General features: G+C 43.8%; 1 protein-coding gene across 1 annotated transcript in view; it reads right to left on the bottom strand.

The window, feature by feature from the left end:
- Positions 1–16,480, bottom strand: part of Arg2 (arginase 2) — a 23,640-nt gene that overhangs the window by 5,231 nt on the left and 1,929 nt on the right. The window contains exons 3-4 of the mRNA XM_005343260.3: positions 3,082–3,259; positions 671–830 (exon numbers count right to left, since the gene is read on the bottom strand). Of these exons, the coding sequence (XP_005343317.1) occupies positions 671–830; positions 3,082–3,259 (338 nt within the window). The remainder of the gene's footprint in view (positions 1–670; positions 831–3,081; positions 3,260–16,480) is intronic.

Below are 16,480 nucleotides of genomic sequence, written 5' to 3'. Positions count from 1 at the left end.
AAAAAAAATCTGCTGGGTGGTGGTGGTGCATGCCTTTAATCCCAGCACTTGAGAGGCAGAGGCAGGGGATCTGAATTCGAGGCCAGCCTGGTCTACAGTGAGTTCCAGGACAGCCAGGGTTACAAAGAGAAACCCTGTCTCAGGGAAGAAAAAAAAAGTCTCCTAAGGTGATCTGGCTTCTCATTAACTACCTAGGTAGGAGGAATATGCTGGCCAGCCCTTCCCACCCCTTTGCACATTACAGATTGGTTCTTTCATCTTTCATTGGTTTAGCTTGGCTTCTCAGGAGGAATAGAGAGTCTTGTCTGCCTAGCATAAACTGTCCTGTCTTTTAAAGAGCTCAGAAAAATTGAAGGCAAGCAGGGTCACTTAGCCTCTAAATCAGTGTGTTTTAAAGTGTGGGAGCCTCTGATAGTTCCTGGCTATGGAAGTGTCCAGTACTACAGTTATCACCTACTTCTACAAACTGCTTTTCCTACTGAACCCCCACTGAGAACAGAGACTGTTATGGTCAGCATCCAGCTGACTGCCTGGTCCTTACTAACGTAAATAACAAGTGAAGGAGTTGGGCTAGCCACATTCAGCCCACCTTCATCCAAACCTCAACTAGATTCCCAAAGCCCCAGGATAACCCTGCAAGCCTCTCACTTTCCCCCTTTGGCCCACTTACCTTGTCTTGTAGTTCTCTGACGAGAAAAGAAAGTGGCTGTCCGTGGATATTTCCAGATATCGTGGTGAGGGGTGTGTGAATGTCAGCATGAGCATCAACCCAGATGACACAGAGATCTGGGTGGTGCCGGGCGTGGCCACTAATGGTACCTATTGCCAGGCTGCAAAGAACAAATATAAAATAATCTTCAAGGCCTTCTGCTTGGCAGTAGACCTGGAAACAGATAACCTCAGCTAACACTGCTTACACTCTGTCCCCAGGGCAAAGGCAGGGTCTGGCCCGAGGCTGGCTTCCTGTGAGACAAAAGTCCCTCAGTTGGACTTCCCAAAGATTAACTTTTAAATGGCTCCGAGCTTGGAAAGATAACACTTTAGAGTCAGTGCCCAGTCCCAGGGGATCCAACACCCTCTTTTGGCCTCTGAGAGCACTGTACTCTCGTGGTGTACAGGATGCAGGCATACAGACACACAGGCAGGCAGCACACCCATACACATAAAATTAAAGGTTAGGTAAAAAGAATACTGATGCCAGACCCATGTTAATTTGTCCATTAGTCCCTAACCCAGAAAAGGAGCTCAAATACTAACATTTGTCCAGTGAATTCAATTTAGTTAAGCAATAGGGTCTTGTCTGTAACAATTTGCAGAAAAGCTGTGGAATTCCTTTCGTTCTAACTTCCAAAGCATCTGGTACACTAAAGGGCTTTGGTTGAGATGGGGTTTTGTATATTTTCTAGGCTGGTGTCCAAGGAGCTCAGGCAGTTCTCCCACTTAAGCTTCCTACAGGCATGTGCCACTACATCTAACTTACATTAACTTTTTTTGGTTTTTTAAGACAGGGTTTCTCTGTAGCTTTGGAGCCTCTCCTGGAACTAGCTCTTATAGCCCAGGCTGGCCTCCAACTCACAGAGATCTGCCACCCCAAGTGCTGGGATTAAAGGCGTGCGCCACTACGGCCCAACGGTTTTGTTTTTCAAGCAGGGTTTCACTGTATAGCTTTGGCTGTCCTGGAACTCGCTCTGTAGACCAGGCTAATTTCAAACTCAGAGATCCACCTGCCTCTGCCTCCCAAGTGCTGGGATTAAAGGTATGCACCACCACCACCCCAACCTACATTAACTTTTTTTTTTTAAAGATAAAAATTAGGAAGCAGACTTGCAGATGTAGCTAAGTGGCCCTGCATTTGCCTTAGCATGTGTGAAGCCCTGAGTTTTAATCCCAGCACAACACACACAATGAGCTGTAAAAGCTTGATTGTAACACTGCTTAAACCTGAGAAGTGGGGCTGTTAGACATTAAAGTTACAAGACAGCCACTATTGTGCTCGTGTACACCACTGAACAAAAGCCATTCAAACTATACATTATTCCCTCCTGCCAGAATTTAGCAGACTCTAAAACCCTGGCAAGTGTTAGCTTTGAACTGGAAATAGTTTGAAAAATAAAAAACTGGTAATACAGCTATAGACAAAAGAAAAACTAAAGGCTGTGGCTATCACAACGAAGAGGTCTCCAGTGAGACACCCCAAGAGGAAAAAAAACAAGATTAAGCATTCAGAGATGGAACTGAGTGAGGTAGGAGGCAAGAGACCTGCCTTCTCCTGGTTGATTCCACTGAATGCCCAGTCATCTCCAGAGAGAACCTGAGTCTGAATTTTATTCCTAAAGAGGAAGCTACTTGCCTCTGCAGAAGAATAAAGGTTTAACTTCTGATAGTAATCTAGAGAATTCTCCGAACACCTCAGGGAAAATTGCTAGACTCAATCAAAAAGGGAAAGTAGATTTGGATGGCAGCTCTGGTACTTCCTGGCATTAGGCCTTGAACAAGTTATCTAACCTCTGCCCTTCAGAGCTTCTAGCAATAAATGAGATAAGTGGTACCTCCCTGATGACGTCGTTAGGAGGACTGCCTAACTGAACGCACCAGTGAGTCAATGCTAGCACTGCATTCATCCTTCTGCTTTCACACTGCCTGGTAAGATCTGACCGCACTAGCCTACAACTCTCCCGCCTCTGAAATTCTCTAGTACTTTCCAGTTTTTCATTTTACATGTGTTTTATCTAGTCCTAATAGATCTCAGCTGAGCACTTCTCATACTTTGAAAGAACAATTCACTAAGAAAGATCGAAAGGACTGACTGGGTCTCCATCAGAGAGAATATGTTTTAGCATCCCAAGGAAAGATCACGAGCAAATATAACAGTAGAAATGCTTATTTATGAAAACATGTCACTTCAGTCTATGGATGGATCCTGAGTTCTCCAGAACAGCTCAGTTTCTCAAGAACCTTGCTTAGTCCACATCTGCGCTTGCTGTGTTGAGCATAGTCTCGTCTGTTGTGCCTCTTTCTCCAAGTAAGGATGCTGGAATAAGCCAATCACTGAGCCCCAAAGCACCCTTGCTCCCAGCTTACCTGTGGTCTCCTCCTATAGTGACACAGCTGTAGCCACCTGACACAGCTCTGCTAACCACCTCAGCCAGTTCCTGGTTGGCAAGGCCCACCGAGCGAGGGTACACTACCAGATTATTGTACGGATCATCTTTGGGAACTTTAGTAAAATTCAAATCTCCAAAGTCTTTTAGGTGACATCCTGAAACAAATGAAGAGCAACAAAATGAACTGTTGGTACCATTCCAACTTCTATTGACCTGGGCTACAAGTCACTACTGGAGACAAAGTTGTGACAGATCATCCTCATGCTTGATGATTTTTTTTTCCTCTTTTTTTTTTTTTTTTTGGTTTTTCGAGACAGGGTTTCTCTGTGGCTTTGGAGCCTGTCCTGGAACTAGCTCTGTAGACCAGGCTGGTCTCGAACTCACAGAGATCCGCCTGCCTCCCGAGTGCTGGAATTAAAGGCGTGCGCCACCGTTGCCTGGCTTGATGATGTTTAAGGAAGTCACTGGGACAAACAAGAAGGTCGAAACACTCCAGATAAAATAGGAATCATCTGAGATCTGTCCAGCCGAGCCAGAGAGATGGCTCAGTGGCTAAGGGCACTTTACTATCGAGTTCAGTTCCCAGCATCCACATTGGCTCCACAGCCTCTTGTAACTCCAGCAAGGATTTTGCACCCTTCTCTGGCCTCAGAGTGTCTGTCTGTGTGCCATATGTGTTCAGGTGCCTCAGAGCTAGAGCTAGAGGAGGCTGCGAGCCGCCCAGTGTGGGTACTGGGGACAGAACTCCTGTTTCTGAAAGATCAGCAGTGATCTTAGCTCACCAATCACACAAATGTGAAAAATATTTTATTTTTGGTGAATTTTCAAACCTATTTTTTATTTATCTATTGTGTGTGTGTGAGAGAGAGCATACATGCTGTGGTACATGTGTAGAGGTCAGAGGACAATTTTTGGGACTTGGTTCTCTCCACCCACCAAGTGTGTTCAGAATCAGAGATCAGACTTGGAGGACAAGGTAATTTATGTATGTGTGCCCAAGTGTACATATGTGCACCATATATGTGCAGGAGCCGGAAGGTGTCAGATCACCTTGAACTGGAGTTATAAGTGGTTATGAGTCACCATGTGTTTGCTGGGAACTAAACACAGTTCTCTGTAAGAACAGCCAGTGCTCTTAACTGAGCCATCTCTCCAGCAGCCCCATACTCACAAGCCTTTTAAAACAACTGTTTTATTTGGTCATTTTTCTGTTGGTTCTTGAGCTTGTGGGTTATTTTTGTCAGTTTGACACAAGCTAGGGTAATCTAGGAAGTGGGGATGCCAATTAAGAATTGTCTCCATTAGATTGGCTTGTAGGCAACTCTGAGAGTATTGTTTGTTTGTTTGTTTGGGACCTCTCTATGTAACCCTGGCTGAACTGGAACTCCCAGTGAAATCCAGGTTGGCTTGAAATTCAGAGATCTACCAGCCTCTGCATCCTGAATGTTGGGGGAAAAAGGAATGGACCACCATGCATTTTTTTTGTTTGTTTTGTTTTTTTGAGACAGGATTTCTCTGTGGCTTTGGAGCCTGTCCTGAAACTAGCTCTTGTAGACCAGGCTGGCCTCGAACTCACAGAGATCCGCTTGCCTCTGCCTCCCAAGTGCTGGGATTAAAGGTGTGCGCCACCACTGCCCGGCTTAAAACACATTTTTGTTTTGTTTTTCGAGACAAGTTTTCTCAGTGTAGCCTTGGCTGTCCTAGAGTTCACAGATATCCACCTGCCTCTGCCTCCTGAGTGCTGGGATTAAAGGCGTGCGCCACCACCGCCCAGCCAAGCATGAGGTTCTTACTTAATGTGTTATAAGAAACGAGGACATACTTGCTGTTCTGTAATACTACAATGTTCACTACAAAAGGTGTGCTGACTCTTCTTGGTTGTCAACTTCTCTACATCTGGAATTAACAAAAATCCTAACAGCACACCTATGTAGGATTTCTTTCTTATTAAATCATTTGAAGTAGGCTCGAGGTGGGAAGAGCCTCCTTTAATGTGCCCACAGCTTCTGCTGGCAGCCCATATAAAGGACGTGGAAGAAGGCACTCTCCCTCTCTGCGTGCTTGCTCTCACACTCGCTAGTAAGTCCCCTAGAGCCTACTTCTTAGGAATTCTGGTGTCTACTGACTACCAGCTGAAACCTCCAGATTCATCAACTGAACAAACTACTCAGTTCTTTTTTTATTATTTATTTATTTATTAAAGATTTCTGTCTCTTCCCCGCAACTACTCAGTTCTTGAACCTTTCATTGGTAGACAGCCATTGTTGGACTAGCTGGACCACAGCCTGTAAGCCATTCTAATAAATCCCCTTTCTAAACATATATATAAAATGAGTGAGCATATATGTGTGTGTATGAGTTTTTGTGTATATATATATGCACATATATAGTCATTCTATAAGTTGTTTCTCTAGAGAACCCTGACTAATACAAAAGGTTATAATAATGTTAATATTAACTTGCAGAACTACTTGCCAAATCTTTTAACTCATAGAAATCTTCATATGACCAATAAGAAAAACAAGGATATTAAAGTTCCAGTGGATAAGATAAGTAACGAACACTCAAGTCCAACCAAGGCTTCCAGGGTGTAAAGTGCTAGAAGCCTGGCAGAAAACAGTATTCTGCTCACATGCACTGAACACAAGGGAGCTGCCTGAGGTCTAAAAGACCCTGGCAATCTTACCGCAGTACTTCAGGGAAGACAGACTGCACTTCAGGAGAAGATTCTCCTCATTAGATGCACAGCTCTGGGGCTAGGGAGTAACTCTGGGGTGGAACAACTGTTTAGCACGCACGAGATCCTGGATTTGATCCCCAACACTAATCAATGGCCGGAGATAGGTTAACAGATTCACTTACACACTGAATGTTAACTCTTAAGATCACCAACCCTGGAGGGCTGGAGAAATGCCTTTGTGATTAATAGCACTGGCCACCCTTCCAGAAGACCCAGTTCAATTCCCAGCACCCACATGGTAGCTCACAACTGCCTATAACTCCAGTTCTAGAGGATCTGATGCCCTCTTCTGGTCTCTGTGGGCCCCAGGCATGCAGGCAAAAGACCCATACATATAAAAGTATTGTACAGAGATATTATCCACTCTGTACTAATCCCTTCTTACCAAATGGCCTTCCTGTTTCTCACTTGCTACCCGGTGCCTCACACCCCCACAAGGGCTTCTTGACGGAACATACGAAAGAATGATTTCTCAATCTAATTATGCCCAGCTGCATGCATTTTTGATAATTTACACCATCAACACGAGTCTGGCTATGAAAACTTTATGAGCTCTGCCTTGCGTTTCCACAAAACTAAGAAGCAGACCCTGAAGGGCCTTCTATCTTAAAAAAAAAAAACCCTACCTAAGTGACTACTCCACCTGATAACCTCCCTAACTCACTTTAATTTTCACAGTCTGAGTGCCAGGTAAAGAGTAGAGGCAATGACTGCGGGAGCCAAGGAAGGGCCTTCAAAAGTACAGTTTGTACCAGTGCTGTCTTGCTGTGCATTTTTCCTCTTCCCTTATAGGTAATAGAAATTCTTTGTAAAAATGAATATGTATTTAATGGTAAAGGCTCCCATGTTACTCCCCAAACCTGACAACTGTGTTCTTATAGGCCTTTATGCATATTACATAATCTTTTAAAACAGAATTAGTTGGAATAGGCAAAGTTGCTGCAGCTAACTACTCAAAATATAGCTTGAATACAGCCATGTGTGTGTACCATACAGGTGAAGAGCAGACTTTTCTCTGTCGTGATTCAGGGACCTGGTTTGTGGCTCTGTCATACCTAGCTAGGGTCTTGCCCTTTTGTGTCCCAGGTTCAGGACAGCAGGAACCAAAAACAGCATGGAGAAGACCCTAGCAAACCTGTGAGAGCACACCGCAAACTGCAATGCCTATGGCAGACACTGGTCAGCAGAAAGGGCCCGATTCTGTACAGCAACAATGCCTCCCTACACATCACAAAGCCAATGCTTCAAAAGCTGAACCAGTTGGGCAATGAAGTTCTGCCTCATCTGCCATGTTCCCCTGACCTCTTACCACTAGGCTACAGCTTCTTCAAACATCCCTTAGCACAGCCATCCTTAGCACAGGCAGCAGGATGCCAAAAGTGCTTCCCAGGACTCTGTCAAATCCCAGAGCATTATTTTTTTTTTTACGCTGCACGAATGAACTTATTTCACTGTGGCACAAATGTGTTGATTGTAATGGTTCCTATTTTAACTAATAAATTAATTTAACTATTTGAGCCAGGCATGGTGGTGGATGCTTTCAGTCCCAGCACTCAGAAGACAGAGGCAGGCAGATCTGTGAGTTCCAGTTTTAGTTTGAGGCCAACCTGGTCTATGTAACAATTCCAGGACAGCTGGGGCTACATAGTGAGACCCTACACTTAAAAAGAAAAATTGTTTGGACTTAATATAATGACTTAAAATTCATGGCCTGAAGCTATAACCAGATACACTGGGGCAAGGGTCCCAGCCCTGTCACCAGACTTCCTAGAAGAGTGACAATCTCAAAGAACAATGAGTTTCTAAGCTCTTCTGCCAGTTGTGCTTAAATGGTAACAAGATTAACATAGTAACAAGGAAGGACAGGACATTCTTGGGGATTACAGGTTATAGAGGCATCTTGTGGTTTCTCTCTCCATCCTTCCTCTTAGGTTTTCTTTGAAACTGATGTTGTAACCTACACTTCCCAAAACTTGTTTATCATATATCTGCATCAATTTTGTTAAACCATCCTAGGCGAGAAGACTCACCTCACACAGAGACACACAAAAAAAAAAAAATGAAACAATTTAAAGGCAAAAAAAATACACTTGCTGTTTGAGTTGCTGACTTGAGTTTCATTTAAAATATCATTACATGGGGGCTAGAGAGATGGCTCATGGGTCACAAAGCACTTCTTACTCTTGCAAAGGACATAGGCATGATTTCCAGCACCCCCAGAGCGGCTCACAACTGTTGGTAACTCCAGTTCCAGGGGATCCGATGCCCTCTTCGGACCTCCTCAGGCACCAAGCCCATACAGGATGCACATCCATATGTGCAAGCAAAACATTCAGACATAAAATTGATTTAAATATTTTTTCAAATTCATTACATGAATTCGGGTGTGGATTTGGGGCTCTGAAATAAATCTAAACATAATTCTTCCACTTTGTATGACATATGTATGTATGTGAAGCAGCATTCTCAAAGCTGATGAATATGGAACAAAAATATTGATCAACTTTGAAAAACATTGACAGTAACTATGTCCTGCAAAATCAAATGTTCTAAGGTTAGTTTAAGATGCACTCAGATTTGCCTGGAACTCACTGTCTCTTGATGGCCTCTAACTGTTATGATCTTCTTGCCTTTGCTTCTTCAGCACTAGGGTTAGTTATAGGCATGAGCCAGCACACCAGACGCTTTGCCACGGCTTCTTAGAAAGGGAAACATTCCCCCTGCCCTCATGCTTTCCTCTGTTCATGCATCTGTCCTGCTTCCAGACATGAGTACACAACCATCAAGTCGCGGCCTTGCCAATAGCACGAGGTGAGAATCTAGGTCTGAAGACAGAGCCACCAAACCAGTTCCAGGCCTCTCTCCAGAATGTTTACTTGAAAGTGAAATTAGCTTTTTTCATGTGCTGCTATCTCAGGCTCTTGTGCAATCTTAGCTACCCAATACAGGGATCGGATGCAGACTCTGATGAGAGCGGAGGAAAAACTGGCTCTTGTTATTACAACTAATTTGAGAGATGACGAGGAGAACTTAAAAGAGTTTGCATCTGAGTTGGTAAGGGCTCAAGATTATAGATAAGGAGCTGTTGTGGAAAATATGAGCAAGAAACCGTAGGATCTTCAGCCAAAGTTGGTGTTGAAGGCCAGGTGTTTTAATTAACCAAACTAGCTTCTCCCTCAGTCCCCAGGTACTGACTGGGTTTACGGGTACATACCCCATGCCTGCTAGACTGTATAAGTTGTCCTCCGACTTTTACATGCACACTGTGCACAAACACAATTAAAAATGTTTTTTTTAAAGGTCTAGAAGAATGGCTCAGTAATTAAGAGTGCTTGCTGCCCTTAAAGACCCAAGTTGGATTCCGAGCACTGTCTGTAAGTTCAGCTTCAGGGGATCCAATGCTTTCTTCTGGCCTCAGAGGGTGCCAGGCACTCATGTGGTACACATACATATATGTACATGCAGGCAAAACACATTAAATAAAACAAATGAACAGCCTAGCGGTGGTGGCGCATGCCTTTAATCCCAGCACTCGGGAGGCAGAGGCAAGTGGATCTCTGTGAGTTTGAGGCCAGCCTGGTCTACAAGAGCTAGCTCCAGGACAGGCTCCAAAGCTACAGAGAAACCCTGTCTCAAAAAACAAAAACAAAAAACGACAACAACAAAAAAAAATAGCTCACGAGTATGGCAGAGTAGGGAAGCCTGAAAAGATGGTATTTCTCAGCCCAGGCCTGAGCTCCTCTTTCCCTAGGACAGATGGCACATCCCACCAGGGCACTGTGGCCCAGGAAGATCCAAAGCAGTGCAGCAGTTTGGTTTCATGCTCGATTCTTGCTTTGGTTTTGAATGTGTCCCTTCAAAAATCCTATGCTGAAAACTGAATCCTAATGCCCCTGTGTTGGATAGTGGGCTTAATGGGAAGTGTGTTTGTGTAGATCATAGTCTTCCTCATGCCAAATCAATACAAGAGTGAGTCTTCCAAAAAAAAAAAAAAAAAAAGAAAAAAAAGAGTGAGTCTGTACATCGATTCTTCTTAATGGGAAGTGTGTTTGTGTGGATCCTAGTTTTCCTCATTGCCAAATCAATACAAGAGTGAGTCTGTACATCGATTCTTCTCTTTTGCCATGTGATGTGTTCTGCCATGTTAGGAGACAGTAAACTCAGGCCTCGCTAGATGGAGATGCTTAATCGCGGACCCCTCAGCCTCCATACCTAGAGTCAATACATTTCTACAAAGCAACACAAAATGGACTAAAACAACCACAAACTACAAAGCCAGTTCTCTGGCATCTGATCTTCTGAAGACCAAATGATGCTTGTGACAAAGCAGAATCCAACACTTCCTTCTTAAAGACGCTCCCGTCAACAGCTTAGCTTCCAATCCCTACCCAGGCCCACACTGAGTGATGCTTGATCGCTTTTTGACAGCTGCTCTGCTTTTATTTCCTTCTCCCTGTGAAGGCAGTTTGTCTTTTTATGTAGAAGAGGGACTACACGCTGCTCCACCCCCTCCAGGGAGAGCAAATTCTGATATTCGCTATTTGCTACAGGTGCTACCTAGCAACCAATTTTTGTCCCAAAGATATTCCAGTGTTATTCAAACAGCATCCCAAAGACATCTTTTTTAAGCATAGAAATTATAAATTGATAACCTATGGTCTAGATCCGTCAACAGACATGATTTGTAAAATCTATGCAAAATATAATATCTTACGGTTTCTGTAAAGCAAGCAGCATATAAGAAAACATGCAGGTCCCGGTCCCAGTCTTTTCCAGTCACAGCAGTTTGGATAGTGTGCTAGAGATATAATTTATAGCCCATGAAATTCATTCTTAGAATTTACAACTCAGTGGTTTTTAATATATTCACCAGGTTGTAAAAATAGCAATACTTTCTAATTCTCAGACAGCTTCAGTCCCCTTCTTCTCCAGAACCTAAACCAGTTCTCAGTCATTTCTTATTTCCTCAACCCCAGGGAGCCTAAGCTGTTCCCTCCAAAGATCTGCCCTCTCTAGACATTTCACACTTAAGGCGCCAATAAGTGGCCTTTTCTAGCTGCCTTCATTCATAGCATAATATCACCTCAGTTTTGATTATGATGATGTCTAACAGACCTACATTTGATTTTAGTTATTGGCTAAGATAGCCATGACCCAAATTCACAAAAATTCACACTTGTGGTTTCTCCTACAGTTTTGCAACTTCACATTAAATTTAGAACTTTGGTAGATGCCAAGTTTTTAAAAAATCTTTAAAGACTTTTTATTTTATGTGCATGTATGTATAAGTGCCAGCAACTATGTATGAGTGTAAACTATGCACATGCCTCGTGTCCTTGGATGTCAGAAGAGTGTGTTTCATTCCCTGGAATTGGAACTACAATATGGAGACACATGTGGGTGCTATAAGAACAGCCAGCACACTTAACCACGGAGCCATCTCTCCAGCGTGAGCTAACGAGGAATTCTGATAAATGTTATGGAGTGAGAGTTCTTTTTTAAAAGTTATTTATTTTTGGTATGTGGGTATCAGCTGTCCTGACACCATTTATAGAAGATTATTCTTTTTCCTGCTTACGTCAGCCAAGGGGAGAAAAGCCTTATAAACAGAGCATTCTAAGAAACGACTGGAATCATCATATAACGACAGTTTCCTGGGAACTGTCTTTGAGATGCTAAAAACCCGAAGTAGAAGGTCCACCCCTTTGAACACAGCAATCTTGGTGAGGGCTCGGGAATGGGTTCTGTTCCGTTAATATTATAGATCTGCCTCAGGGTCTTTGCTGGTACTGATCTCTCTGCCTGAAACCTTGTTCTTCCAAATAAATTAATATAAAGTATGCCTAAGTATACCTTAAATCTGTTTTGAAAAGTTTCCCACATCAGTTTCTTTTTTTACTCTGCCCCTTCTTTCTTCCCTCCACATCCCTATGGAGTGAGAGTTCTTTTTTAAAAGTTATTTATTTTTTTGTATGTGGGTATCAGTTGTCCTGACACCATTTATAGAATGGCTCAGACTCCTTTCCTTCTGCCCGGGTCTCCTCACTTAGCCCCCTTTTCAGCCAAGCCTCCTCTCTAACGTGCAGAGCTCTCCCATCTCCAGCCTTTGCTATCCCATCCCTGGCTTCTGCCTCCTCTGTTAAGTGCTCATGGCCGCTGACGTACATGTCCAGCTGCACCTCATCCGAGCGTTGTTAACAGGAATTTGTTTAGTTCACAAGGGGGAGGTCTAGAACCTAGCATTAGCAGCGTTCTAAAGCAAATATGCAAATACAAGATATTGCAACTCTGCACACACACACCAGTAAACTACTACACTCATCATATGTTTGGTTTTGTTTGGAGACAGACTCTGGCTGGCTAGCCCTTTAGCTCACCACCTAGACCAGAGTGGCCTCAGACTCAGAGATCCACCCGCCTCTGCCTCTGAATTAAAGACCTGCTGCCCCATGCCCAGCTCTTTATAGTTTCAGCGCCCAAAAGCTATTGTTAAGGAAAATAAACCTAAGCTGGACATAGTGCCACCTGCCTGTAAATCCTAACTCAGAGGCTAAGGCAGGAGGATTGTGAGCTTGAGGCCAGCCTGGGATACACAATGATAGCTACTGAAAGGAAGAGAACAGGGATGTGGAGGGAAGAAAGAAAGGGCAGAGTAAAAAAGAAACTGATGTGGGAAACACGATATCAAAACAGATTTAAGGCATACTTAGGCATACTTTATATTAATTCACATATTAAGTTCCATGTGTCTTGATGGCTACATGGTCCTTTAACCATCGCACTACAAACAGAATGAAAAAAAAAATCCAGTCACGATAGGTGGATTATTATTGAGAACTTGATATCTGTAAGCAAGTCAAGACTTTAGACTGCTGTTTCCAGGAGTCATGTTAAGGGATGTAACAGTTCAGAAATCAAAGCGCCTACCAGTACAGGAAGTTGCTGAAATACAAAAGAATTAAGATACAGTCCAAGATTAAAGGCCACAGAAACCAACTAGCACACTGGATTAACTCACGAGAAGATTGTGTAAGTCAGTGGGGGCAGAAGCTCAAAAATTTGCAATCAAGGGTTTTGCAGCAATCTGTTCTCACTGGTACTCATGAACTAGTGTGCTGGTTAAGGTGCAAACAGAAACCGACCTAAGCAGAAAAACAACTTACGTATCTGAGATGGTCCCAGAAATTGTTCAAGAGAATCGTTAAGAATTGAAATCTAAAGCCAGGTACCGTGACACAGACCTACCACCCTAGGACTAGAGAGGCAAAGGCAGAAAGATGGCTGGAAGTTTGAGGTCACCTTGGAGTTCCCGGTCACCCAAGGTTATATAGCAAGACAGCAACTTAAAAAAGATTAAAAAAACAAACTAATGACACCCACAATACAGAATGTTCCAATGAAGATACTGTCACAGTCCCTCTGGAATTTCAAATCAAAATTAGCTATGCATGCTAGGTTTTGGAGGAACCTAGGTCAAGGGGTCACCGTTCCAGCTGCAATGAAAATAAGGTGGAAAGTGCAAACTGAAGAGCCTGGGGATAGAGAGGCCCTGCTCTGTCAAGGCCCAGGAACGTCCTTCCATCTGCTCCAGAGTCTACTCAAGCTCTGATCACCGTGGACAGCGGTCCCTTTTGTAATGACAAGTAGAAGGAATGTTTGTGCTTAGAGGCGGCAACAAGCCTCGATAAATAGTGGTTGCTGTCACGTGAATCAGCTTTGAGAGTGAGGAGGCCACGAGCCAGTAAGGCTGCTGGATAAAAGACCGAGACAGTGGTAAGCGGCCACCTGTGCTATAATTCAAGAAGCTGCCCGGGAATTTTCTGGTCCCTCATCACAGAGTTCACATTTCTCAGACGTTTCTTGTTTCTTCTTGAATCTGCCCGCCACTTTTCCCGATAACAGACGAGAAATCCATTTACTAAGGCAACAACGGCTGATAGAGACCCTGTGGTAGTTGTTCAGACATTAAGAGATTCTAAGTATGAGAAGAGATACCAGGGACATGGCATCTGTATTTGCTCTCAGTGGTTAAGGGAGTGTCAGGAGGTACAAGCTGAGCTGTAGGACAGTCGGCCTCCACTGAAACTTTTCTGCTCATGCCCCAGGATCCTTTGTTTTGCTGGACTTCCTGTCACACTTCTGCTTGCTTTGCTCCCAAAACATTCTCTTTAGGTCAACACTTCACTCTCTCCCTTGATTGGTCCTTCCTAGGTCCCTTCCTGAGAGACCCTCATATCTGAAAACGCACAAATAAGTATCTCTGACATTTGTTCATTGTGGCAGACCCAGATGACCAATCACATTTCATGTGTGTGTTTTTTACCTGTGTGATACAGCCCAGGGGTCTTGATTGAGTTCATTTTCTGTCAGATAAAGAATTAAGAGGCAAGCCGGGGCAGTGGTGGCACACGCCTTTAATCCCAGCACTCGCGAGGCAGAGGCAGGCAGATCTCTGTGAGTTCAAGGCCAGCCTGGTCTACAAGAGCTAGTTACAGGACAGGAACCAAAAGCTAAGGAGAAACCCTGTCTTGAAAATCCAAAAAAGAATTAAGAGGCAAGGGAAATCTGGGTGTAACAGGGCACAGCAGAACAATCTCAAACACAGCAAACAGGAAGAGACAGAATCAGCAGTTGAAGAAAGGTGTTTATTGGGGGTGAGGAAAGAGACACAGGTAACAGACACACAAAGACAAAGACCCTCTACAAAGATGGGAAAATCCAGTCTCTTCTTGAGGGCTAGGGGTTTTAAGTCTCTGAAGAACCGGTTGGTTTGTAGAAAGAGGATGGCTGATTGACAACACAACTGTCGTATAACATGTGCTGGACCTGACTTTGAACTTGTTGAGCCAGTTGGGCAGCAGGAGACCTGCTGGTGGGAAAACAAGAAAGCCTACAAGGCTTTTGTTTTAAGCTGCTGGGCTTTTGTCTCAAGTCAGGAGGGTGAGAAAGAAGTCTTGGAAATTCTCGATGCCTACCACAGAGTCTGACTCCTCATCTCTCATATGTAGGTGCCCCTTAGCATGCCTGGTGCCCATGGAGATCAGAAGGCGTCAGATCCCCTGCGATTACAGACAGCTGTGAGCAACCACGTGGGTGCTGGTAACCAAACCTCTGCCGAAGCAAGTGCTGTTCACTTCTGAGACACCTCTGGACACCTCCTTCGTTCTTGCAGTTCTGCCCCAACTAAGACCTTCCTTCTAGAAAGCCACACTTGCTTCTTCACCTTTGTTCTCGTGCCTCCTTTTGAAAACACATCATGTTCCAAACCGAGTTTATTTTATACTCAAATCTGCTTTTCTGCCAGGCACGGTGGCACACACTTCTAATCCCAGCACTCTGGAGGGAGCGGCAGGTGTGTCTCTTCAAATTCAATATCAGCCTGGTCTATTTAGCAAATTCTAGGACAGCCAGGGATATAGAGAGAAACCATGTCTCTAACAACAACAACAAAAATCTGCTTTTCTTGCTATTTTTTCTTATTTTCTGTTTCATCCAATCACCCATAATCTAGTTACTCAAGTCCATTCAAAGACATCGCAAATCTCAACCTTGCCAAAGGCCTAAAATTTGACCCATGCTAACTTGCAAGTGCTCAAGAGACTACAGTTATTTTCATATACACTCAAACTAGGGTGGGCTGTCAATAATGCAGCTGCCCTTGAGACCTCATGTTCCTGTAAGTAACCCCTCACCCATCCTCCTATAAGTCACCCTAATAAATTCACTGGTTCACCAACTTGACTTTGGTGATCTTTGCTTTCTTTCCTTTTTTTCTTTTTTCTTTTTTTTTTTTTTTTTTGGTTTTTTGAGACAGGGTCTCTCTGTAGCTTTGAAGCCTGTCCTGGAACTCCCTTTGTAGACCAGGCCGGCCTTGAACTCAGAGATGCTCCTGCCTCTGCCTCCCAAGTGCTGGGATTCCAGGTGTGTGCCACCACCGCCCGGCTGGTGATCTTTACTTTCATCCGTCTTCGGTTCTCTATCATGGTCCCACATAAAAGGGATATATTAGGTGATCTCATTATTCTTGATTTGGGAAGATGAGTGGCCCTGGGCATGGCCTCACAATCAGCAACTGTTTCAGAGTAAAAGTGGACAAAGATTCTGTCGTTCACCACGATTCTGCATTCCCATGGCCAAAGCTCTTTACTGACCGTGAATTCTGTGTTCACAGCATCGAAAAGACATGTGAATGGTCCTAATGACAATGGAGGACAAGCTAGAAAGGTTTCATACAGGTATTGAAATTTGGTACCTTGGTGATAATAGTTCTCCATCATTGTAGACATGGCGTTTTTATCTTTTGGTTAGATTTACTTCTAGTCCTAAAACCCTAAACGCTACCTTAACTATGAGACAGAAACTTGCAAATCCGACTACAAGGAGGCCTGTAAAAATGCACAGACCTATCTATCTAGCCCCTACCTCAGACTAGAGAACTCTTCCATGGACGAGTTTAGAAACTGCTTTTAACAAGTCACCCAAGTGATTTCATAATTAGTTTTGAAAAATCCATCTATGTACTGATTACAATAATACAAGCCTGGAGCCGGGAGATGGTGGCACACGCCTTTAATCCCAGCACTCGGGAGGCAGAGGCAGGCGGATCTCTGTGAATTCGAGACCAGCCTGGTCTACA

The sequence above is a fragment of the Microtus ochrogaster genome, chromosome 1, assembly GCF_000317375.1.
Source record: "Microtus ochrogaster isolate Prairie Vole_2 chromosome 1, MicOch1.0, whole genome shotgun sequence".
In the NCBI taxonomy this organism is placed as follows: Eukaryota; Metazoa; Chordata; class Mammalia; order Rodentia; family Cricetidae; genus Microtus; species Microtus ochrogaster.
The sequence above is the reverse complement of the archived record's forward strand: the minus strand, read 5'-3'. Positions and strand labels throughout refer to the sequence as shown.